General features: G+C 35.7%; 1 protein-coding gene across 5 annotated transcripts in view; it reads left to right on the forward strand.

Annotated features, from left to right (window-relative positions):
* C1H8orf34 (chromosome 1 C8orf34 homolog) overlaps positions 1 to 26473 on the forward strand; it is a 457453-nt gene extending 430980 nt beyond the window's left edge. For 3 of the 5 annotated variants that reach the window (XM_043968396.1, XM_043968410.1, XM_043968425.1), the window contains one exon: positions 3330 to 3383. In XM_043968396.1, coding sequence (XP_043824331.1) covers positions 3330 to 3346 — 17 coding nt within the window. In that variant the 3' untranslated portion in view covers positions 3347 to 3383. Of the gene's footprint in view, positions 1 to 3329; positions 3384 to 25636 lie in introns of those variants that run through there. The other 2 variants (XR_006353330.1, XM_043968402.1) reach the window with 2 other exon arrangements.
* The last annotated feature ends 1095 nt before the right edge of the window (positions 26474 to 27568 follow it).

Consider the following 27568-nt stretch of genomic DNA (forward strand, 5'->3'; position numbering starts at 1 on the left):
CCAAAGTATTGACTGAGATGGAGATTATTGTCCTGAGGTCACAATGTAAATTAATATTGTCAAAACTTTTCACAACCCAAGTCTTCTGATTTTTAGCCTATTCTAGCATCATCATCAAGAAGTAATTGTTACCCTATTTTTTTATTATTTTACTAAACAATAGCCCTGTTTTGGGTACTATGCAATAGAAAACACATTATTACATAGATGGATTCATTAGTACTTGTTTACAAACTGCAAAAACAGCCTTCAAAACAAAACATTGAAATTAAAGGCATCATCAACAACATCCTGCTAAAGAATGAAAATCATAAATGATAGTTTTTCTATTTTTTCTAACAATAATGAAATTCATCACATCTATTTGGACATTCAGAATTAACTCTCTTTTTCAAATTTTAAAGTTCAAATCACAGTTTCATAAAGTAATAGGGTATAGCGATGGCAAGAGGCAACATGGTATAGTGCATGGAGAGCTGGCCTTGTAGTCAGGAAGACTAGTATTGGAATCTCATACTAATTATATGACCAGAGGCAAGTCACTTAACCTCAGCACCCCAGGCTTTCAAAAAGTCTGTTACAGTAAAGTTGTATTGGTTGAGGGACTTTTCATACTAGGAATTCTCTGCATTAATGAAATCACAAGTCTACCCCTAAACATACATACATATATATGCACATAAACAATCTCCCCCAAACAATGAACAAACTTGATTAAAGAACAGGTAAAGGTAGTACAGAAATACATATATATGTATATATGCATATTTATGTATATATGGGCATAGGTGGTCTCCTCTCTGTAGTTCAGTGTAAGATATCTTTCTCAACTGTTTTTCTTTATGTACTCTTTCCAGAAAAGACTATATGATATTCCATTATAAAACTATAAAAATAATTTTCCAATATTTCCCAAATACCTTTTTTCCTTCCTTCATTACTCCCTTTTTCCCCTCCTCATCTCTCCCCTCTTGCCCCTTCCCTTAATTTTTTTTCTTTTCTTCCTTCCTTCCTTTCATTCTTCCTTTCTTTCTTTTTTCTTTCTTTCTCTCTTTCTTTATTGCTTCCTTCCTTCCTTCCTTCCTTCCTTTCTTTCATTCATTTTTTCTTTCTTTCTTCCTTTCTTTTTTCTTCCTAGAAAAAAAGCCAAGATAATAATTTATAAATAAAACTTAAAATCATTATCATTATTCACCTAGGAAGTTATTTATAAGTTTAATATAATTTTAATATTGCTTGAATAGGTCTATGCATACACAGCAATATATGCTTGCTCAAGGACCTATCAATCACTATAAAGTAGGTCACTCTTGTACTCACTTAACTGTAGACCCAGAACTAAGAAGTTTTGATCTCAGCAATATTGTACAGGGAGGTGACATTTGAGAACAGCAAATTATTTGAAAGAAAAATCAGATTTAAAAATAATTATGTGGTAATAACAGCCATCTGTAGATGGAATGCTAGTGTTATGGCCAAACCTTTAACTTAGAGCAAAAAGGGCTGTAAAACAGTGGCCATCAACAGCCAGGTGCTGGAACATCTGTACAATGGAAAGCCACTGAGGGGCCTGGCATCCAGATCATTACTGCTTCTTGGTGTCTATGGTTTTAGAGCAGTTGGCAAAATGTGGACAGATGATCTGCCTTTTCTTTTTCATGGAGGAAAGTAATAAAGGACACATAAATCTACATAGACCTTTTACATGTAATTTAGAGATCTATGAGTTTCAAATTTATGAGTGGACTGAAGAGGTAGAGAATTCATCTTTCCAATAGTAACACCTGTTCTTTGACATGGATTTTTATAAATTGTATTTTGGCAGTGTTTACAGCATTCTCTGACTTCTTTTGAGGCAACACCACCCAGGTGTAAAGATGTTCCGGGGGTTTGTCTGGATCTTTTCAGAGAGGTTGCCATCTTTTTTTCATCATTATTAAGTAAAACTAAATGAAAGGAATGTTCAAAATAATCTTTTTTTAAAGAATTTTTTCACATTCATCATTCATTGTATAAAATATCTTTATGTCCATTGTGTGGAAAAAATAAACATGAATCACTATAAGCTAACTAATTAGAGCTCTCTAACTCAACTAGAACTAATGAGTTTCACAGGATTTTAGAGCTAGAAGGATCACTATAGGTCTAATGATCTTATCTTCTCATTTTATAGAGTTCTACGGATGAGAAATGGAGGTTCAGAAAGGTTAGGTGACTAATCCATGGCTACGAAGCTATTTAGGAAGAGAGCTAAGAATAGATCCTAAAGCTTGTGACTCCTGGGCCATCATACTTTCTATTCCAGCACATTGTCTACCTCCAAAAGCTCTTATTAGATATATTTAAAAAAATAAAACAAAGAAGCACTTTCAATTGAATTCAAATTAACAAACATTTATTTGGTTCCTGTAATATTCAATACAGGTGATGAAATTGTAAAGGGGAAAAAAAAAAGATAGTCCTTAACCTGGAAAAAAACAAAAGCTTTCACTTTACTGGAAAGTTAGATCATATACAAATAAAAGTAAATGCTAATGTTACACAAAGGGAATTAAACAGGAGAAGAGTGCTCACACATGGAGAGATAAAGAAAAGACTCATGAGAGAGGTGGTATCTAGTCTATACACTGAAGGACATGAGGGAGCCTGCAATTCAGTGGTGAAGGGGAACTGTCATTCCTAGAGAAAGGTGCAGGGGAAGAAGCAGAATCTCATGGATGGGGGATAGACAGCAGGACAATTTGGTGGAAATGGAAAATATGTCTAAGAAAATAATAGGAAATAAAAGTGGAAGAATGGATTATTATTAACTAAAGTTTGCAAGGCACTTTACATATCATAACTCATTTGATCTTCACAACTGGGTAAGGTAGGTGTTACTGTGACCCTCATTTTAGAGATAAGGAAGGATACAAGCTGAGGCCTAGGGGATTTAAGTGATTTACCCAGGGTCATATAACTAGTAAGGGTCTAAGGCCAAATTTGAACTCAAGTCTTCTTCACTCTAAGTCTCACTTTCTTTCCACTGTGCCATCTAGATTCCTTACATTATGGAGGGACTTAAATGCTAAGATGATTTATCATATCATATCACATCAAGCCATGCCATAACATGTCAAAATGTATAGTAATGCAAAATAATATAATGTATTATGTTGTCTAATATGATGTTAAGGCTAAAATTCTAGCTATTCTGTCTAAAATATCTAATGAGTGGTCGCCAATAAATTATAAGCTTTAGCAAGAGTTAGACTTTTAAGCATTTATTAAGGAGAATAAGGATTTGGTAAAGAGAGAAGGAAAGGCCTACATTCATCTATCTATTAAAGGGAGACAGCATTCCTAGCTCCGCTCTCCGCCAGAGTCCACAGGAAAAGAGCGAGTCAGAGCGCCAGCCTTCCCCTTCTTCCTCCCACTAGCAAACGTCACTTCCTGACGCCATGTGTCTTGCATGTTCTTGCCCTCAAAGACCTTCACCTCGTGGTGCAGCTTTTCTACAGTAAGTCTCCAGCAGGTGGCATCATTCCAATCATTACAATGATATGTTTTATTAATAATGCAATTTAATATCAGACAATATTCATCAATGATATATTAATTATATAATATTGTATCATGTTATTTATGTATGCTATATATGTTGGCATGGTGTATATGGTGTTGTCATACAATATAATATTATGTTACATTATTGTATAATGTTATACAATATTCCATAATGTTATTAATAGCATGTGAATAACATAATATCCATATACTATGAATAATATTATGTAATATAGAAATATAACCTATGATATATATGTATCATTATGTATCATATACTGTTGTGTGATATAATACAATACAATTTAATGTTATGTTATATTTTAAGTTATGTTACCACTCTAGAAATACTAGAGAGCCATGGAAGAACTTTGAAATGCAAAGTAAGATAGATCAAAGATAGATAGATAGATAGATAGATAGATAGATAGATAGATAGATAGATAGATAGATAGATAGATAGATAAATACTGCAGAGAGAGAGAGTACCCTCCCCGCCCCACACACATATTCCCAGTAGATTATAAGCTTATTGAGGACAAGGAATGTTTTCAATACTACTTTTTGTCTTTGTATCCACAACACTTATCACCATGTTTTGGACATAGCAGGTAGCTAATAATGGTTTGCTAAGTTGAGTTTTAGGTAACCGAAGTTTGGTTGGAGTATTGCAGTTCAACTCACATTTCAATAAAGTCTTAAGTTCTATGATGATTCTTCACAACTCTTTGAAGTCAATAAGGAAGCTCAAGCAGATCATGTGATTTATCCAACATATACAAAATTCCATGAGGACCAGCACGTGGACCTAGGTTTCCTGACTTCAGTCAAAGACCTCTTTCCATTCCATTATACCGCTTATGGAAGAATTAGGCTTGCTAGTCTTTAAATGCTAACATTAGGGAAAATTTTAAATTGTAATTGTTTCTTCTTGAAAGTGCCACTGAAGATGCAGATGATATTTGGTGGTCACTTTCAAAACAAAAATTAAATATTTTAAATGAATAAAAATTAATATCTCAAGGCAAAATATAACAATCCAACACTAAAATCTAGTTCCACAATCTAGAGTAATTTCATTTGCTGAGACTGGAGGCTTGGAAGTCTCTATCTACCTAATATTTACCATTTACATCATTGTTTCTCTCTCAACGAGTCCTTAACAAATGAGATAAATTTTTTCCAACACAAGGAGCAAGGAATCAGATTGTCCATTTTTAAGAATCCCAAAGTTAGAAAGAACAATAAAATATGATGATAATATGATAGATGTGAAATATGATGGATAATAATATGTTTTACAATGGGAAAATGTCACACATTTCTTGAGAGCTCAAATTATGATGGCTACTTTGTAAAGTTGTATAGGTACTTCAGTAGATAGAATTCTGAGCCTTGATTCAGGAAGATCTGAGTTCAAATCCAGCTTCAGAAACTTACTAGCTGTGTGACCCTGGGTACATCACTTAATCCTTTTTGTATCTGTTTATATGTAAAATGAGCTGGAGAAGAGAATGACAAACCATTCTAGTATCTTTGTCAAGAAAACCCCAAATAGGGTCTTGAAGAGTTAGGACTAAATAATAACAACATTTTGCAAATTGAAGTTGAAGAAAAATTAAGTTTCATAATAAATAAATTTAAACAAATTAAACATTTTTTTCCCAAACAGGATACTAGTGGAACCACAACACAATTTAGTGGAAAGAGTGCTGGATTTGGAGTCAGAGGCTCTGAGTTCAAATTCTAGCTCCACTGAAACTTAACGCTTGTGTGACTTTTGTCAAATCACTTCACCTTTTGGGGTCTGTTTCATCTTACATAAAATGAAGACATTTGGTTTGCTGAACATTAGCCACTTTTCTAGTTCTAAATATATAATTATCTTTTGTCATTATTCATATTGGTGTTTCCATATGTTTCTGGAAGGACTAGTGCACCAGAAGCTTACTATGAAGCATGAAAAATAAAAGAACAGTGATTTTAAAAAAGCCATCTAAATTCCATAACCCTTCAGCTCCGAGGATTTTACAGCTTCTCTGCAGTGTGAGATTGTGTTCCCAGATGATCCAGGAGAGAGGATAAATAGCATCTTAATCATTTAAACTGATTAGAATTCTCTGGGAAATGTTCTAAACCATAGTGAAGAGAGAACTGATAGAAATAGATCGAGAGAGCCTGGAAACTTAGGAAAGGACCACAAGGAAAGTTTCAACTTGGAAGTGAGCAAGCTAGCACATCTGGAAGCAAATAATTAGAAACACAGATTTTCAGTGGAAGGAAAGAAGCTGGAAAGCAGTAACTCCTCAGAGACAATTGGATAATAGAAAAGCCAGTGTTTTCTAGCATCTTTCCTATTAAAAAAAATATACAACACAGTTTTAGCTTGCTTCCAAAAAAATCAGATCTTTACCAAAAGATCAAGTTGGTGATAAAAGTGTCTCCCAGGGCAGAATATTACTGGGTTATCTGCCACTAAGACCACAGATAACAGTGACTTCTTTGTATTCTAATTACTTATGAGATACTCTACCAAGGAATATAGCAAAATTTGATTTATTTTTTTTTGTTGGGAATGTTTAAACTAAAAAAAAAATGTACCTTCAAACTTTCTTCCCTATTCTGTAGGAGCTGGTGCTTTAAAGACCCATTCCCTGAATAAAAGTTTCCCTCCTTTTCCTGGAGTCTCCTATTTTTTCCCAATTATACCATTTCCCCATAGGATGGGTGGTGGCAGGTAGACAGTGGATTTTATAAGTACCTTCTCACAAGGAATGAATGTACCAGCATTTTGCAGCTGGAAGGGACCTTCCAGATAATATAATTCATCTCTCTCATTTTACAGATGAGGGGAACTGAGGTGCTGACAAATTAAAGGATCCTCCCATAGTGGCACAGGTGGTCAGAAACAGAGCCAGGAATAAAATCTGTGCCTCTTAATTTATTATGATTTCTGTTCTTTGAGCCACGAGGACAGAAATCAGACTGTAAATGGTTAAGAAGCAGGTAAGAGGAGAGGAGGCAGAAGCAATGAGTAGAGTGAGTCTTTTCTAAGAGTTTGGATGAAGAGATATGCAAGAAGATAGTTTGAGGAGATGATAGGGTCCAGTGGAAAGAAATTCTCATTCAGGTATTAACTAAACTAGATGATTGCTTTCATGCTTCTAACTAAGCATACAATTATTTCTTTTGGATACTCTTCTCTGCCCCAATCATTAGACAGGAGTGCTCTGGATTTATAGATCACCTGCTTAATTGAATTGTGACACTTACAAAGAGCATCATGAAGTAATGAATCATCAGAGCCAGAAAGATTAGCGTTGTTGAAATCCCCCTTAGATACTTACTACCTATGTGAACCAGACCAAGGGAAGGAAGAAGGTAACAAGCATTTATTAAACATCTACTAAGTGCCAGATACTGTGGTAAGTGCTTTATAAACCCCCTTAAACCCCCTGGGGCACCAGTTCCTCATCTATGAGACCAGGATATTGGACCACAGACTATAGGGACTATGAGGGCCATAGGGATTAAAGGGGACTATAGGAAGTAAAGTTCTTTTAAGTTTCACACCTGTGATCCTATGCTCTGTGCTAAAGGCAGAAGACACAACTGATATGACTGCCATTTAACCCATGGAGGGACCAGACCAAAGGAAAAACTTTTGTTTGCTCTGTGATTATTTCAGGTCATCATTATAGCTCATCTTTAAATATTGCTTTGCTTTTTTTTTAAAGATCGATCTTCATGACAATCCAATAAGGCGGGGAGTGAAAAAATTGTCACCATTTTATAGATGAAGAAACTGAGTCATAGGAGATGAAGTGATTTATCAGTTTACATAGCTCAGAAGTGGTAGAAGCAGGGTATCCATACAGGTTTTTTTTTTCTTTTTCCCACTCCAAGTCTAGCTCTTTCTGGACCAGGTAATCTGTCTTCAGAATTTCACTTCTGTGAAGGGAGCATGATGTAGAGGGGGTTAGGAGGATGGAAAAGATGCCACGATGCATCTGGTTTTCCCTTCAGGCCAACTTTCCTCTTCAGGCTGCACTCTCTACTTTCTCTACCTCTGTGAGGGGCTATAGACAGACAGGGGCTTTCTGCTTATGTTTGCACCCTCAGGGCTTAGTACGGTGCCTGACAAATAGTAAGCACTTAATTGTCAACCATCTGACTAACAAGGAGAAGAGTTAACACAGAACTCCTGAACCCCAACACATCCATTGCCCAAAACAGGAGAAGAGATTGGGTTAGGGTTAGAGAAAGCACAAAGCTGAAGACATCTAAGGCAAGGCTCCAGTATATGGTAAAACCTTCAAAAATGATGCTTCCTGCAGGAATAGAGACTATGGGACTAAGGTACCCAGAGCTGACAAATAAGAAATTTAATCGCATTTCATTCTCTTCCCCTCAAATTAAATAGTTCTTGAAAGCATTCAAGTATTTATAGGCACGAAACATCAAGACATGAAAGATGATGGGTGAAATACATAGAAAATATAGAACAGAAGTATAACATTAAAAAGGCAGATGGAGAAAAAAAATCCTCCTAACAAACTAAAACAGATCTTCTTTGAGAATTAAAAAAAGTGTCCTGCTAATTATAACCTCACTTTTTTTTTCATATTTACTCATAGTTTGCTGGGAATCCAAATTCAATCAGAAAGTATTTCATGACTCAAAATGTGTAAAGTCAGGGTGCATATGGAAGCTCAGGCACAGATATTCCCAGAATTAGGTGCACTGATTCTTATATGTTACTATTTTTTCTAATCAGGAATGATCTAGCTAGAAGGGACTTCAGAGGTCTTTGAGTTTAACCCCCCCCTCATTATATAAATGAGGAATTCATTGTCACAGGGAGGTTTGTTTTGTCTAAGACCACACAGGTAGTGACAGGAGTAGAATTTGAACTCAGGGCTTCTGACTCTACTATTCCATTTTGCCTCATGAAGTTGAGCTTAACAGTGATTACAGAATTGGCAGAGGTTGGTATGTCAAATAGCCTTTTGTCAAATTAAATAGCTACAAATATCTGCTCACAGACTTAATGACTTTAGAGATAAATAAAATATAGGTATATATATATATATGTGTGTGTGTGTGTGTATATATATATATATATATATAAACACATGCATATATGTAGTCCTAAAAACACACTCTGTATGTAAATATACATATATATGCTACAAATATCTGGTTACAAACTGATTTTGGATGCCAATATCTGTAATATATTACGTACATAAACACACACACGGAGAGAGAGAAACAGAGAGAAGAGAGACAGATTCAGAGACAGAGACAGAAAGACAGAGAGACAGAGAGACAGAGACAGACAGAGAATTTGTTTTTTTTTTCCTAAAGACTCAGTGTCTTTGCATCATTCATTTGTGTATTTTTGCTCTTAATTTTCCCCAAGTCTGCTATAAAGCCCTGATAGCATGAAAAAAGATCAATTGATTCCTAAAAGTCTTTGAATTTTTTTAAAGGGCAATGTTAAGTAACCCATTAAATTTAAGCTCACCAAATAAACTGATAACTGTAATGGAAAAATGTGTAACTGTGCTAAGCCATATGGAAAGCACTGTTTCAAACTACATGTTTTGTCCATTAGGTCTTTTTATACAATGTGCAACAGTAGTCTGAATGTTTCCTAACAAGCGTCAGGGAAGGATAAATTTTCACAATTAAGCAACTGAATTGTTCCTTTTTTGTAATGTGGAATTTGGATAGATAAAAGTTATGTATGGGACTGAGTTCTCTAAAGAGTAGAAATATGAGATACTCTGCCCAGTTTTTTGTGTGTTATTTTCAAAAATCAAACGCAAATGAGTGTTACATGTTTTTAAATCCTGTTACCAAGTCCTTTTGTTTTTCTTGGCATATTCAGATATTTGCCCTAGGTGCGGTCTCAAAACTACAAAATAATAAAAACAAAGTGAAAGAAAATCCCATTTACTCTTTAGCCTTGACAGACAGAGCTTAAATGGCAACCTTATGTCAGATGGGATACATCTTTCACAAACAAGAAGAATTTATTGGCTGACTATAAGGAAAGCCTCCTTGCTTACACTCAGTGGGATTTTGTTCTGTCAGTCTTCAGGCCCTGCATCCAATTGAGCTTGTTCACATGAACCAGGCTTCTCTCATCTTTCTCCTGGCTCTTTTTTCAGCATCAGTTCCAGGCATGGAGATGGCCAAAGGAATGGTGTGTACAAGTTACTACAGAGAGGCCAGTGCAGTTGGATTGTAGAGTATGTGCAGGTGAGGGAGGCAGAAGACTGTCAATGTAGGAAGGGGGAGTGTTAGAAGAGCTTCATGTGTGGAACAGAGGACTTTATATTTCATCCTACAGGTGTATATGCACATGCCACTGCTACCTCAATAAGCCACTGGAGCTTATTGAGGTAGACGTGGAGCATAGACAGATCCACACTTTCATAAAGTCATTTTGATTGCTGAGTGGAGGATGGATTGTAGAGGGATCTGTCTTTGATTCTAGACTGTTCGATATTTTTAAAAATTAGTTTGAATAGACAATGGCAAACATCAGATTTTCAGACAACACAAAACTACGGAAGAGTGATAGAGTAAAGATCCTCAAAGCTGTCAATCTTGAAATGGGAGGTATATCAAATAAGTTTAATTTAAATAGAGGAACATATAAAATCCCACATTTATATTTCTTTTTTTTTTAATTTTTAATTTTTTTTTATGTGAGGCAATTGGGGTTAAGTGACTTGCCCAGGGTCACACAGCTAGTAAGTGTTAAGTGTCTGAGGTCAGATTTGAACTCAGGTACTCCTGACTCCAGGGCCAGTGTTCTATCCACTGCGCCACCTAGCTGCCCCCCCACATTTATATTTCTTATTCATCTCAATATTTAAAAATGAAATTTAGGTGTCAACTGGCTTGTTGAGACAATAGTTTCTCAGAATATAATCATGAGATCTATTAGCCTGCAACTTAAATATCATTCATCAATGGGATAATCAAAAGAGACTAATGTGATATTAGATAGAATGAATAGAAGCATAGCATCCAAAGTAAAGTAAGAAATCAGTTCACTTTCCTTTGTCCTGGTCAAACCACAAACAAACAAACAAACAAAAAAACACTGGGAAAAGGCAACTTTGGAAAGGTTGCGTAAGGATAACATAAAAATGCATTGCTGACAGAGGTATCAATTGGTTAAAAATGTTCTGGAAAATAATTTGAAACTATGCAAAACAAGAATCCCTAAAATTCTCTTCCATTTGACTGAGATTCCATTGGTAGGAAGATCATGACCAAAAAAAAAAAAATGTCCCACTCAAACACAAACATTTATTGGAATGTTTTAGTAGCTATCAGTCAAGATCCATTTCACTACATTGTTCTGTCTTGGGTGAAACATTTGGGAAAGGACTTTGAAAAACAGCAGCATATACAGAGAAGAGTTACCAGGATGAGGAGGGGAGATGATGCCATACGAGATTCATTTGAAGGAACTGGGTATTCTTCATCCAGAGAAGAGGAGATGGGAGAGAGTCGTAGCAGTAGTAGTAGTACCAATCTCTGACGACTATGGATCAGTGCCTTGAAGAGCCACAGGCCACAGTGTGACTGTGCAGTCCGATATGGGAGCCACAGCTCCTGAGTGACTTATAACCAGTAACTGTCACATCCTGTGTTGTATCTACCCCATGAGGAGTAGCTGGAGTGTCCTCTCCAGGGAGCTGGCCTGGGCGGATCAATATGGAAAACATGCTCTTGCCCATGCAGCAGGTTTTTCCTCTCCTCAACATTGGTGGATCCAAAGGAGAGGCAGAGCCAGTACAATTCGACACCAGTGCCACTGCAGGAGTTGCCAGAGGGATGTGATGTCCAACATCCAATTGCCTAAGGGACTCTGACTCCTGATTTTTCCTCGGGGTTAACTCCTGAAAACTTTCCCATATATGGGTGAGGCAGGGGAGGTTTAAAATCAGGGTTTCCTTCCCCTAGGCGGGTTGCCTGCCAAGGCTAACGAGCCCCACCTGCCTGAAGAGTAGTAGCAGTTTACATGCAATAGAAATACTGTCATGAGAAAGAAGGATGAGATTTATGATTGGGCTACCAGGACAGGATGAGGAGAAACAGGATAGAGAATGTAGAAGTGCACCTTAAAATTTTTCAAGATAAGGAGGGAAATAACAATTAGAGCATTATCATGCTTTCCCTCTTTTTTGGAGGTCTTAAAGAAAAGATACAATGACAATTTGTCAAGGATATTGAATTGTGAATTATTATTTAGATACAGTTTGGATTAGGTAATCTGAGTCTGAGACCTTCAAACTCTAACACTTATCCTATTTGAACCTCTTTTTCCTCAACTTTCAATGGAGGAGGCTGAACTAAATAGTCTCTAAGGTCCTTTCTAATTCTAAAACTCTTAAGTTATGATTTTATGATTCTGATATTTCTTAGTTGGACTCATAACATCAACAATGTAGTGTCAATTAACAAGATCAGCATATTTTCCCCAGTACATACAAAGGGTTAATGTGCATTTTCTAGGAGAACATTAAGCTTTATTGTTTCCTTCTTGCAAAGCAATCCAAATGTAGGTTTACATTCATTGACCATGGACAATATTCAAGAAACAGAATGATAAAATTCTACTTTTAGATATTGGGAAAGTTTGGCTTTCAATTGAAGGCAAAAGGATGAACCTGTTGTGAAAATAAACAAGGAAAAAAATAAATTTTAGGGTTTTGTTAAAGGCAATTTACCTCAATTTTATTAAAAATTGGTCATTTTAGAATGATAAAAAGGAACAAATATTCAAGAAGTAAATAATGTTTTCATAATAAAAATGAAATGGAAAACACAAAAGAATATTATTGATATAAAATAAAAACTCTAAAACATAAAATATTGATTTAAAATTTGTTGTGACTACAAAGTTTCATTATCAGCAAAGTGATACAGAAAGTTGCATCATATTGTATAAACCTAAAATTAAGATGTTGAAAAAATAAAAATTATAGTAAGAGTTTGGTGATTATATTTCAAACTAGGTTTTATTAAGGTCATTGTAATCTACTAATGTTATAATAAGTAGAATATATATATATATATATATATATATATGTTGCAAAGTTCCCTTGAAAATTCTAATCTTTATGCATTGACTAAATATGTAAAATCTATAAACCAAATTATTGTGCTATAATTAAAAATTACAGTGTTGGGGGTGGTGGTGAGTGTAATTAGATCCTATTCTCTAAACCAGGATTTCCCTAAATACCTCCTTACACACACACACACACACACACACACACACACACACACACACCACATTCACACATATAAGGGATTAGCCATTTTTTAAAAAGTTGTTGAAATGGGTTAGATCAAAGAAAGCAGGATGTTGTAAATTCATGGATTTGTTCCTAGAAATCCACAGGGAGAAGAATGGTGGACAGGATTTGGTTGAAAGAAAAAAATATATAGAAACATTTGGAGCAAATAGAAAATATTAATATTTTCCTAAAATAAAAAAAAATAAAGAACTGGCAAAGAGGCAAGGTACAGTGGAGGTTGGGGACTTCAATTATGCACACATCTGCTATGAGTCTTATTCTGCTAACAGCAGAATATCAGATCCTTTCTTGCTTTACTAGCTAACTCACGTCTCAGAGGACAGAGAAAAGCAACCTAAGAAATTGCAATGGTGGATGCTCAGAAAACCCAGCAATCAATTTATACTTGGAAAACAAACAAACAAACAAAATAACAAACCACCTGTATAAGATTATGGAAGTCAGGGAAGGTAAAGAAGAATGAATAGTACTCGTGACATGGTTCTATGAGAATACAGATGAGACATCAGTCATAGAGGAAAACTAAAATGGAGAGTAAGCTCAGTCTGATGATGAATGAAAGGCTCTTGAAAGAAAGGAATCTTTTTTTTTTCATTTGTCTTTTTGTCCCTAGCATTTAGCATGGTGCCTGGCACAAAATAGGCAATTAATAAATGCTTATTCATTTGATTGAAAGTAAAAGGGTAATTTTTTAAAGGAATATTAGAAAAAAAGGGTGCTGGGGTCAAAAAAGGAATAGGACCACTGTTTCAGAGTGGATAGCACCATGATAATATATGATATAGAAGATTTAGGACTAGTTCAAGTAAATGGTAATTCATTGAGGACAAGGGCTGTTTTGTGTTTACCTTTGTGTTACCAGTGCCTAGCACAGTGCCCTGCACAGAGTGTTATTTCATAAATATTTGTTGAATTATTCCAGTTTATTTTCTGCCTGTGTTCTTAGGCAAAAAAGCATTATCCATAAAATGATTTTTAAAAAAAAGACCTAAAAAAGATGAAGGGTTGGAAATCCAAGTCATTGGGAATTAGTCAACAAGAGTTTATTAAACACTTGCTATATACCAATGTTAAGGGCTAAAATTCTAGCTAGTCTGTCTAAAATATCCAATGAGTGGTCGCCAATAAATTATAAGCTTTAGCAAGAGTTAGACTTTTGAGCATTTATTAAGGAGAATAAGAATTTGGTAAAGAGAGAGAAAGGCCTAGATTCCTATCTACTAAAGGGAGAGCACATTTCTAGCTCCACTCTCCACCAGAGTCCCAAGGAAAGAGCCCGAGACAGAGCACCAGTCTCTTCCTTCTTCCTCCCACTACCCAACGTCACTTCCTGATGCCAAAGAAAAGACTCCTGGTCTTGCCCTCAAAGACCTTCGCTTTATGGGTGGAACTCTTCTACAGTAAGTCTCCAGCAGGTGGTGTCATTCCAATCGTTACACCAAGTATTGGGCTAAGTGTGAGGGATTCAAAGAAATACAAAACCAATTTGTGACCTCAAGGAGCTCACATTCAAATCAAGTAGGCACCATGTAAATAGCTAGTATACATGAAAAACAGAAAAAAAGAGTACTTTGTTGAATTTAATTTGGTAAGCCAAGGTAAACTACATTCAGAGTCACAGTACAACCTGGAGAAGGGGAGGGCAAATTAAGGAATAAGAGGGCAAGGGGAGAAGATCATGTAACAGGGATAGGGTGAAAAGAGTCTGAGAAGGAAAATAGTTAAAATGGAGGAAAATTAATAAATAGTGTAAGGGGCTAAAATTCTAGCTATACTATCTAAAATCTAATGAGTAGTCGCCAATAAATTATAAGCTTTAGCAAGAGTTTCGACTTTCCAATCGTTACACTCCCACCTTTGTTTCTTCAAGAAACGGGATGTTATGCTATATGATTGTGAAGTGTGGTAAAAATTATTTGTGGTAAAAAATTATTGGAGTTTTAGTTGACTCATTTGGGAGGGGCCACACCTGGCCCACCCTGAAGTTACTTATGCTAATGAGATCAGAAGGAGAACTCTCCATAGGCAGTTTTTGAAGGACCTCCCCTTTTGGGGGAGGAAAATTGAAAGCTCCCTGAGGGGAGGCTGAGGTGCTTCCAGAACACTAGCTCTCTCTCTCTTCTGCTTTTCTGGTGGTACGAGCAACTACAGACATCCCAAGTGTGGTGAGTGAACACAAATTCCTTTGAATTAGCTTAATTGGAAATGATCTGGGGATTGCATAGACTTAGTTTAGAGTTAAGAGAATTTATCTGTTTTTCTTTTTCCTACTTCCTTATCTTTGATTCTTTTGTCCTTTTTTGTTTTGTTTTGTTTTGTTTGGTGAGGCAATTGGGGTTAAATGACTTGCCCAGGGTCACACAGCTAGTAAGTATTAAGTGTCTGAGGCTGGATTTGAACTCAGGTCCTCCTGAATCCAGGGCTGGTGCTCTATCTACTGCACCACATAGCTTCCCCTTTATCTTTGATTTTTTTTAATTTCACCTTTGTTGTTTAATTAATTCCCAAATAATAAAATCTGATCCTTTTGTGGAAAAGAAGCTGTAAGGCTCCTTTCTTATTGGCCTGGGAGAAATATCTAAAAGGGCAGTTCAGAGGGAAGCGAGTTTTGAAGCTAAAGGTCCCTCGTTATTTCCGGGACCCCAATAGTTTGGCGAGTCACCCAATTAATGCTCTGTATATTAAATTTCAGCCCTCACAGAAGAAATACTACAATGCTATAAGAAATAAAGAGCTCAATGATTTTAGAAAAACATGGATAGGCTTGCACAAAATAATGAAGAGCAAAATTAGCAGAACCAAGAAAACATTGTCTACAGCAACAGCAATATTGTAAGGGGAGAAGGAGGGAAGAAAAAAAAGAAATTTGCATAATAATTTTGTCATATATTTGAAAGTTGTGCATAATAGGTTTGCAGTTTCACATACAATCATATTTTTATTTTACCATGTTATGGAAATGCTTGCTTTATTCCACAAATTGAAAATAAAATTTAAAAAACCCCCACAATATAGACAAAAAGCTAATTTCAATTTTGTTTCTTAATCTATTGAGAAAAATTGCCTTCAAAGTATAAATGATAAAATGAATAAAATTATGAGGAAATTCTAGCCCAACAAAAGTGAATCTTTATTATGAGAGCACATATCTGTTCCAATAAGTTTGAGTTTCTCGGCTCAAGTGAATTATATTCCAGGACTTTGAAACAACTTGCAAGTATAATTGTGGATTCACTGTTGATCATTGAGAAATCCCATAGAATAGTATCAGAACCATTAAGAATACCTAAGTATTGTCCCAATTTTCAAAAAAAGGAAATAGTTAGATTCCAGAAAGGATAGATTAGTGAGTTTACTAGTGACCCTCAACAAAGAACCGAGAACACTGATAATTATATTAATGGTTGCTGAACCTGTAGAAAGTGCTAAAGTGCTAATCATTATAAATAAACCTGGGGTCCTTAAGAACAAGTCATACTAAACTTATTTCATTTCTTTTGGAGAAGGTTTGTGGCCTCCATGGTATTATTTTGCCAAGACTCTTTTCTCTTTTTTTTGTGGGGCAATGAGGATTAAGTGACTTGCCCAGGGTCACATAGCTAGTAAGTGTCAAGTGTCTGAGTCCAGATTTGAACTCAGTTCCTCCTGAATCCAGGGCTGGTGCTTTATCATCTATGCCACCTAGCTGCCGCTTGCCAAGACTCTTGACAAAATCTATAATGATATCTTTTTAAACAAAAAGGAGTATGTGTTTGTGAATAGAATGAGAGCACAAAGTTAATGTTTTTACTTTTTTCTATCCCTTCTTGATACTCCCAAGACTTCCTGTTTCTTGTATACCTTTAATCTCTCTATTTCTACTAGCTCCTTCCCCTCAACCTACAAATGTAAGAATATAGATTTAGAATTGGAAAGAAAATTAATGAATATTTCATTCTGCCCACTCATTTAACAGATTAGCAAATTGTGGTTCCAGTGAGTTGCATAAAACCATACAGGTAGCAAGTGAAAAAGGCCAGATTTAAACCAGTTTTTCTGAATGCAATCCAGTGCTCTTTCTACCAAAACACCTTGCCTTTTCCTCTTCCCTAGCCTTAGACTTGCCACCAACACTACCATCACTCTCTCCTCTTCTTTCTCCTTCTCTTCCTCTTTTTTCTCCTCCTCCTTTTCTTTTTCCTCTTCTCTTATTCTTTCTGCACCTCCTCCTGCTTCCTTCCTTCTTTTTCTTCCTCCTCATTCTATTGTTCTCCATTTTCTTTTCTCATCCTCCCATCTTGATCCTCCTCCTCCTTTTTTCTGCATCTCTTCCTCATTCATTCCCTCTTTTTCTTTCTCCCCCTCCACCTAGTTCACTCCCTCTTCTTCCTCCTCTTTCTTTTCTTATTTTTCTTCTACTGTTTCTTCCTTCTGCTTTCTACTTTTTCTTCTCCTCCTACATTTCTTTGACCCTATTATATTTAAAAGGTTTGGCCTTCTTTCTTTCCTCTTAAGAGAAAGAATACACCTGTTAATAAAAAAAGTGATGTGTATTATACTATCATTTGTGCTTCTCTGCAGATGACAGCAAAAGACAGTTTAGTGACTATTCCAATAAAAAACAAAAAAATAGGGGCAGCTATGTGGCTCAATGGATAGAGCACTGGCCTTGGATTCAGGAGGACCTGAGTTCAAATCTGACCTCAGACACTTGACACTTACTAGCTGTGTGACCCTGGGCAAGTCACTTAACCCCAATTGCCTCACCCCCCCCCAAAATAAAATAAATCATCATCAACCAAATAAAGTATAAACTCCTGATCCCGATTATCAAAGCTTTCTGCAAATGGGTTCTATATAGTGTTTTCATTTAAGCTTACTGAATTGCCATAACCAACTTCATATTTGCACTTGAGCAGTAAGCTATATCACACTACAAAATCTGTCTAAAATACTTGATGGTACTTTTTCCAACTGGAAGCCTTCTTCTGTCCTGGTCTGAAAAGACAAATTTTGTATAAAAGTTAATTTGTATTAAATTGTTTAAGAGTCCAACTCTCCTGAATCCTCTCATTGCAATTTCCTGCTTATCAAATAGCTTGTGTTTAAAAAAAAATGGAACACATTAAAATACATTTGAATAGAATTTTGTAATTGTCAAACTGTTATAGAGTTTTTCATCACACCACGCTATCAGGAGAAAAAAATATTCTGCAAAATTAGTAGATATCAAATGGCACTCACATCAGAACAATTTGTCAATTTGTACTCATTCGGGGACTATTTACCTAACCTGTGCAATTTTCAGATCCTTTGACTTTTCTCCTTTTCTGTCATTGAACTGTTAGCTAGTTCTGCTACTGGGGGCTGGGATAAGGAATGAAAAGGAGGTAAAATGAATACAATAAGTTTTGTTCCATTTTAGTTGGGCCTATAAGGAAGGAATTTGAAGCTTTTCCTAAAACAATATTTGTGCATTGTGTAAGGGATTCTTCAGTTATCCATGATGCTTTTCATTGCTTCACCATGCCAATTGCAATTTAATTGTGGGTGATGCATTTGTAGTTTATGAAATGGCATTCTTCTGAATCAGCAACTTATAAAAGGACTATATGCTTTTCTGGTTCTGGTGTTAGTGTCTTAAGATTCTAAACAGACTTTATAGTCAGTGGGGCATAGTTATCTAATGATAACTTCTAGGAATCTAGAGACATGGATGTGACTTCTAGAGCCTGTGTGTATGCTTTTTGAACAATTAATTGTAATCGGTATATCAATTTGGGTTAAGCTTATTTTAATTTACTAATGTTATATGCTAGTAAGGAATTGACCATGAGTCTTCCTAAATCCTCATGGTCTCAGGACACATGGTAGAAAAAGCAGGGAGAGACCTTCAGCATGGCAGTTAACAATAAAAAGAGAAAAGCCCCAAAACACACATGTTGTCTCCAGCATATAATCTTAAAGAGACCTAATCGTGATCAGACCTACAAGCCAAAGAGCCACAGGCCAAGAGCCTAGAGAGCTCTTGGTGTCCACCAAGGATTTTTATCCTCTTTAGAGAGAGGTGGGTTATTATACATTGATCAAAGCTAATTGGTTAGCATAATTCAGTTCCATTAGTTGACATAATTTGAAGATGGTCTAAATTAAAATGAACTCTAAGATTATATCAGGGAAAAGAATGACAAAGACCCTCATTGAAGTTGCTCAAGGCAAAGTCTTTTATCTAGGTGTGGTTTCATCCCATCAGTCCTTCACTAAGCTAGACAAAAGAGTCTATATCCATTTCTTTTCTTCCCTTGGGTTTGGGGTTTGTCCCAAATAAGATTTGCCAAAGTTTCTTAAGGAGAACTGAACTTTGCTGGGGGTGGGGGGGGGGGGTTGAAAAGCACTGAGAAACTGATCTTTGGGCCTCAGCAAGAAATCCATTATTAATCATTATTTTCTCACAAGCCATTGATTAGCTACATAATATTAGGAAGCCCGCTTTCCTATTCTTTTTCCAAGCCTAATATGGGGAATATTACCAGACTGTATTTCTCAAAGATGTGAATTTTAAAAGGTACTTTGAGATACTCAGATTAAAGATATTAAATTAAACTGTAACCAGTCTTATAAATCTTCAGTGAAACCATTCCTTGCAACAAGCTCTTTTCTGGCAAGTTTACAAATTAAAAGAAGTCTAGAAGATCTTTTTCTGTGTAATGATTTACCAGCCTCCAGTGCTTTCCTCTGTCTTAGAGGAAATAACTAATGTACCCATTTTTGTTAAAACCATCAATTGCTTTGTTTCAAATAATTTTAACAAACATACACCAATTTAAAAGTAACTTTAAAACTTAGCAATATTCCAACAATATTTTACTTTTCCAATCAAACTCAATTACTCTTTGGTTTCTTCCAGAATTCACAAACCTTGAAATTGCAGGTGAGCACTTAAAGTGGCAGTGCACCCTAAATATATGCCTCCTTTTTTTTTCTCAAGATTCCAAATTCTTTGAATTGCCAGTATAAAATGGCACAGATTTTTTTCTATTGGCTTTTACCAATAATTTAAAATACTCTGGACAGTTTCTTAAGATTTTCTAAACATTCTCTCCCTCACTCACCACTCTGCTCTGGCGCTATACAGCCAGCCAGCTGGCCAGCACCTGAGATTGGGGGGGGGGGGGCAGGGGCAGGGGGAAGAGCAGTGGCATAGCCACAAGTCATGTTTCACTAGCTTTGAATCTTACAAATTACAAATAGTTATTGATTTTTAACCATTCCACTACAGAAGATTTCAAAGTAGAAGCATTTTCAAACCAGATTAACAATGTTAATCTGAAGTTATGAATGCCTAGCAAAGAAGTTACATTCCAAATCCAAATTCAAATTCTTAAGTAGACACACACCTGTACAGATATCCACAAGTCAGAGACTTCTCTTCCTCCACCTTCAGAGCCTGGCCACCACTCTGAAAGGCTACAGGGGTACAACCAAAAATTCCGCACAGAAAGTACAACACAATTACAACATTTGACAGACATAAATGCTCAAGACAACAAGTAGCTGTGTTCGACAAGCAAACAAACAGTCATAAGATATTACTTCTTCCTGACCAAACCACTCTGGTAGGGGCTAATCAGGAGGTCTGTTACCTTAAATCTTTTTCTTGCAAATAAGTCAAATGAGCCAAAACCCTAGTGCAGGAGTTAAAAGCAGATCTCAAACTTACATTATCAAGGTCTCACCCCACTGCTATAAAAAAAAAAATAGAAAAAGAGTTTGAGTCTGGGACTAAAAGTTCCTCATAAATTGGGTGCCAAATGATGTGGGCTGGAATTTGGGATCAAATTGATTGTGAGTCATCCCAAAAGAATTACAAGACTCAGTGACTCAGTTTCCCAAGTTTTATTGCAATACTGTGAGTGACCACAGGGAGAGAACCAGAAAAGTGGAAAGGTATCTCTCAAATAGTGAAAGAAAAGACAGTTATATTTATAGTATGGATAAATTGGTTATCAGTCTCATTATAATAATCTCCACCTTGGGGAGGTACAGGGGAGGGCTTATCCTTATTTGGAGTTCCTGGTGTCCTAAAATAACCCCCGGGGTAAGTACCTTTTTCAGTGGAGGTGTGTTTTTAGGGTTTACATGTCATAAGGTCAATCTGGGGACAAATTTGGCCTTTTCTGTGCATGTCTCTTTCTGGTTCTCATGCTTAGTTTCAAAACATCTGCGTTTATCATTTATTTCTTGTCTGAATTTCTATAGCCTGTCATTTTATTTAAGGTCTTCATGGCCTAGCTCCTCTGTTTCCACTATGGGTACTGATATCTGTGGGTAAGAGAACTTAGCATCCTGACTTGTAAGTTATCCATTAACTGCAGTCTGAATTCCTTTTAGAGCTAATATCTGAATTAGAGGTTGGGTCTTAGGTTTTTCTTTTAACCCCTTTCTCACCTCCTACATCAACTCCAGGTCTGGTAGTCTATTCACTGTACCATCTAACTGCCATAATGGAAACTTAAAACTAAGAGTCTTTAAATTTGTGTGTGGGATGAAGAGAAGAATGTGACCCACAGTAAGAGAATTGTCTCCTTGACTCATTTATAACTTTTAAGTCTATGTTAGAGTTCTTTTAATATAATTCTGCAAATGATTATCAGTGGATAAAGCTATCAGGAGAATCATTTATTTTTAAACACAAATCACTTTCTTAATTTCAATAAATTACCCCATGTAGAATATGATTTTAAAAAGATAACTTAGGTAGCTATGGACACTTTTATGGTAAATCAGTCATAAAGCATTTACTGAAGGAAGTTTAGGATATTTTAAAATGGTGCTTTTTAAAAGCTCTTTTGGAGAAAAAAAATAATGACCAAAAAGGGGTCAGGCTTGTATCATATGATAGATTAGATGATGATAAGTGATTACATAGGAAAAAGCAGAGAATTGCTCAGTTCTTATTTTTCTTCTGTTTCCTCTGCAATGAAGAAGGATTTTTGCATTGAAAATGTTGGGGGCAATGTCTAACAGGGTGTCAAAATGTAAGATAAATATTAGTTAAATTAAATATATTCTCAATTGCTGACATGATTGGTGGAGGTGATTGCTTAGCTAATCTCAGTGATGTCTGAAAGATGGGTAGAACAGGGGAGGTACTACAGGACTGAGGAAGAGCAAATGACCTGCTTTTTTATAGAAAGGTAGGGGGTGGGAGGAGGAAGAGACTAGCATACATACTTTGTAGGACACATTAAAAAAGTTGTTATTGAACATCACAGAAAAGGAAATAGTTATTAAAAAAGAGTCACTATGACTTCATAAAGGACTGATAATACCAAACTAACATTATCTTTTTTGGATAAAATTTATATAACTTCCAAATAGTAGCAAAGCTATAGATAAACTAAATTTTAGCAGAACACTTGATATTCTTTTAAAAAACATGGAAGGATGTGGACTAGATATAATACAATTACATGATCCCTGAAGTAGTTAAATGAATACAGATTTGTTCATGTTTTGATGTCAATTTGGCAGAAAGTCTCCAAGATTCTTGGGTTCTTGGAAACATGATTTTTTTTTTAATCCATGATTCAAATAAAAGTCTACACAGTATGCTTATCAAATAAACAAATGACACAAAGACAGGAAAGTTAGATAGGATATTGGATTGGACATAGATAGAACCCAAGAAATGATCTTTGCAGGCAGAGTACAGACATACCTCAGAAATATTATAGGATCAATTCCAAAGAACCACAATAAAACTAATACCATAATAAAAAAGTCATGTATTTCTTTTTGTTTTCAAGTTCATATTGAAGTTATGTTTATATCATACAGTAACCTATTAAGTGTTCAATAATATATTGTCTAAAAATGGCTATATCCCAATAAAAATAGTTTATTGCTAAAAACAAAATGCTAATCATCATCTGAGCCTTCAGTGAGTTGTAAACCTTTTGCTGGTGTAGCGTTGTATGGAGCAAACTGCCTCAGTTTACCCAAATAACTCGAGGAGACCACCAAGTCAAGCAGAGACAGATTTATTACATTCCCATAGGAATGGGCAAGTTCAATACCTGAACTGCGCTAGCCAATACATTCTTTGACCTTATATAGGAATGTTGGTCAGAGGGGAAGTCCCCACACACACTAGGTCGAACTCACAATCTAACATCCAATCCTGTCTCACCCAGGGTGCGTGTTCAGCTCGTGATCAATGTATGGAGACATGCATACGTGTTCCAGGAACAAGGGGGAAAAGGGGAGGGGGAACAAGGTCAAACCAAAGGAAGAGGAAACGGGAGTGACAGTCAGATGTTACAGATCTCACAGTTCCCACTGATTCCCCTCTCCCGGCCCCTGTCTCTAAAGATATTCAACCTGAATAACAGGAAGAGTCACTCAGATGCTTCAGCATTGTTCTGTAGTTGTGTTAATTCTAGAAGGATGACAGGGTTAAAATTTATCTTCGGCTATGTTGGGAAGTCAAAGAAATAGAATAAAGAATAAAAGAATAACACAGTGTTGGGACCCTAGGGTCAAGGGGATTCTGCTCTGAGAAAAAGAGACATGTCACTTAACATCTGGTCTCAACTCAATTGCTGCATCCTGTGCCGAGCCCCGTCCTTTCTTCTTGAGTCCTGAGTATTGAATTGGTGGGCAAACTCCCTGACCCACTGACTGGGGTTCTGACACATGATGGATTGCAGACAAAACTAATATGTAGCCGACAAGTGGGGAGACTGAGCAGAAGTAAAAATACTGTTAATTGGCAATAAAACTTAAAGGAGACAGTGAGAATTTGACAAGCAATAAACTTCTAAACGAACTATACTGGGGCAGGGCTGGGTACCTTCCAGACCGCATCCTCAGAGTTTAATCTGACTCAAATCCATAATCATATCATACAGGGTCTTGTCTTGTTGTTGATGCCATTGACTGATCAGGTTTGTGGTTGCTGAAGGTTGGCATACCTGTGACTATTTCTTAAACGAAGACAACAATGCAGTTTGCCATGAAGATTGACTCTTCCTTTGACTGAATCACTTAGAGGCCATTCTAGGTTTATTAATTGGCCTAATTTCAATATTGTTGTGTCTAAGGGAATAGGGAGGCCTAAGGAGAGGGAGAGACATGGGAATGACTAGTTAGTGGAACAGTGAGGACACACACAACCTTTCTCAATTCAGTTGACTTTTTTGTGTGGGCTTATTTTGTGGTGCCCCTAAACAATTACATTAATAACAAGATCACTAGGGCAGCTAGGTGGTGTAGTAGATAAAGCACAGCCCTTGATTCAGGAGGACCTGAATTCAAATCCGGCCTCAGACACTTGACACTTACTAGCTGTGTGACCCTGGGCAAGTCACTTAACCCTCATTGCCCTGCAAAAAAACAAAAAAGAATTAAAAAAAAAGGGGGGCAGCTAGGTGGTGAAGTGAATAGAGCACCGGCCCTGGAGTCAGGAGGACCTGAGTTAAAATCTGGTCTCAGACAATTAACACCTACTAGCTGTGTGACCCTGGGCAAGTCACTTAACCCCAATTGCCTCACCAAAAAAAAAAAATAATAACAAGATCACTGATCAAAATCATCATAATTAATATAGAAATAATTAACTTTGAAATATTGCAAAATTATCATAATATGACAGAGATGTGATGAGAGAACATGCTGTTGGAAAAATGGTGCTGATAAACTTAATCCATGAAGGGTGGCCATAAACCTTCAATTTATAAACCAAAAAAATATCAACAACAACAAAAACACTGACTTATCTACAAAGCCCAATAAAGCAACACACAATAAAATGAGGTATATTTGTATTTGTTTGAATGTAAAACCTTATACTTTGGTGCAAAAAATCAATTTCACAAAAATGATTTTGGGGAAAATTATGTTTAGATATCAAATTGTTGGAAAAAGATCTAGAAGCATTCGTAGATTACAGGTTGAATACAAGTCAGCTTTGTGAAGTGGTGTGCCAGAAAGCTTCTTACACAATATCAAGATAGGCAGTTTTCAGGAATAGGGAGGTAGTAATTCATTTGTCCTCTGCCTGTTTCAGATCACATATTGCAGTGTCATGTTTATTTCTGGGTGCCACAATTAAAGATGAAATTCCCCACCTTTCAAAAGTATATTCTAGGGGGCAGCTGAGTGGAACAGTGGATAAAGCACCAGCCCTGGATTCAGGAAGACCTAAGTTCAAGTTCAACCTCAGACACTTGACACTTACTAGCTTTGTGACCCTGGCCAAGTCATTTAACCCTCATTGCCCCACCAAATATATATATGTATATATATACACACACACACACACGCATGTATATATGTATACATACGCACATGCATGTACACATACACGTATGTGTGTACACGCATATAAATGCACATCTACATGCATGTGTATGTGTATGTATATACATGTGTGTGTATGTGTGTATATATATATATATATATATATATATAAATATATATATGAGTGTGTGTGTGTGTGTTCTAGGTATAACCAAATAACACAGCGTTGCAAAAAATAACTCTATAATTTATATATTATGTACCCATAGACATTGCAAATTGTAAATTGTATATGCCCAATATATCTATATTTAAATGTTGATGTAAGTTCCTTTTTAGAGTCGTCTTATCTTTATATGAAGATATTATTATATTGTTATCTATATATTATTATAATATATTAAGCATAATATATTGTTACCTATATATTAATCATTTCCTCTCTCTCTCCCCAGGTATGTGAAGTTGGTAGAAGAATATACATATAGTAATTAAAGAAATTATCAATTATTAAAATCAACCTATAGTTCTGCTTTTATTACATATAATAATTTAAAGAATGGTTATTTTTTTAATTTAAATAGGAAAAAGAACTAATATTACCAGTGATGCCGAAATGTGGAATCACAGATCATTATCTAACTATGTCAGAGAAGGCTTGGGGAGGTTAGTCTTAAGTGCTTCTCTTAACATGTGGTCAGTGTCCTGGGATTTAGATAATCCAACTTCTGGTTATTTTAGATGGAAATTTGATATGTTAAATTTGTCCAATGCAAATGACTTTGCTTAAAGTCTTTCTCTATTTTAACTTGTCTAGGGTTTTTTTTACTCCTTATATTTTTATAATATTTTCTCATTTTTAGATTAATAAACATTAACATATTTAACCATGTGTGCCAAAATGTACCATTTGAATTTCACTGAGTTAGATAGTCACTGTTACCTGTGCTGTGTTCTTTGTGGTGTTCTGTAATTACTGCTTTTTAAAGTATCTAATCTTATTTTTTTATAAAAAAGAAGGGAGTTGCTCATGGTGAGCAGATAAATAAGAATGAAATGCATGCAAAAGAAAAGCAAAACTTCTTATGCAATGAACAGTATTTGGCCATATATTCAATTTTGAATACTGTTCACATGATCTTTTAAAAAACAACTAATATATACTTATACTTTTGAACATGTTTATACACTGATGCTCACCAGTGGTTTGATGTTAACAAAATAGTAGCTTTCTTCGGCATGTTTTCCATTTGTTTTCTTGTTTGTCTCAAGTTATCTGTGTTTGGTTGTTGTATTTTAACATATAAAACTGTATAGTTCAATTGCATGCATAACAGTTACCCAGAAAGTGGCTGAAAAGCCACTATATGGTAAAAAAGAATAAAAAAAAAAAGAATGAAACCAGACCATTGAAACAATCTAACAGTATGAATGTTCATTTCTCCCATTGAAACATAGCTTATATTTCTGGAAGTCCAAATTCATGAAAATAGTATTTTTTTAAAAAAAACTTAAGAGTATGGATGAAGTTTAATTTAAAAACATAAAGAATTCATGAAGTTAACCAACAAGCTTCTAATCAAGTAGCCATACATATTGAAGGTATATAATCATATGGAAAGAACAAATTTAAAGTGGTCTTCTGATTTAGTTCTTTATTTCCAGAGAAATGAATACATTAATTAGTGGGAGATATGGTTATCTGTCTTATTTTTAGAGATATTTAGGGATTTAACCTGCATGCTAACTTGGTGTCCTCTTCTATTTTTTTTTTTTTGGTGGGGTAATTGGGGTTAAGCGACTTGCCCAGGGTCACACAGCTATTAAATATCAAGTGTCTGAGGCCAGATTTGATCTCAGGTCCTTCTAAATCCAGGGCCAGTGCTCTATCCACTGTGCCACCTAGCTGCCCTTCTTCTATTTTTTAAAAATTGCCCTACAACCAAGTTCTTTATGTCTAATTTGACTCAAGATTTAAACCTATTTCATTTGCTTGTTTCTTTATGGAAATGATTGTCTTTTTCATTTCATTAAAGACAATGGTGACATCATATGAACCACCTTTTCCCTAGCCTTATAAATTCTAACTGTAAATTTTCTTCATTTTACCTATTTTCTCGTCTCTACCTACTTGTTGGCTTTAGTCTCCATAACCCAAAAATACTGGAGTATTTAGAAACATTTTACAGACCTCAACTGAAAATTCTTCACACGTGGCAAATTTTCATTACCCATTTGCAAATGAAGGAGATACTAAGCATTATGAGGATATATTTTTCCCATAATTGTGCCAGTTCTTCCAGAATCATAGTGCATACTTTGCATGCTTGGGGTTATATTGATCTGCTTAGAATGTTAATAGAGTCTTTTTGTGTGGAATCAGCATC

This window comes from Dromiciops gliroides, chromosome 1 (assembly GCF_019393635.1).
Source record: "Dromiciops gliroides isolate mDroGli1 chromosome 1, mDroGli1.pri, whole genome shotgun sequence".
Classification (NCBI taxonomy): Eukaryota; Metazoa; Chordata; class Mammalia; order Microbiotheria; family Microbiotheriidae; genus Dromiciops; species Dromiciops gliroides.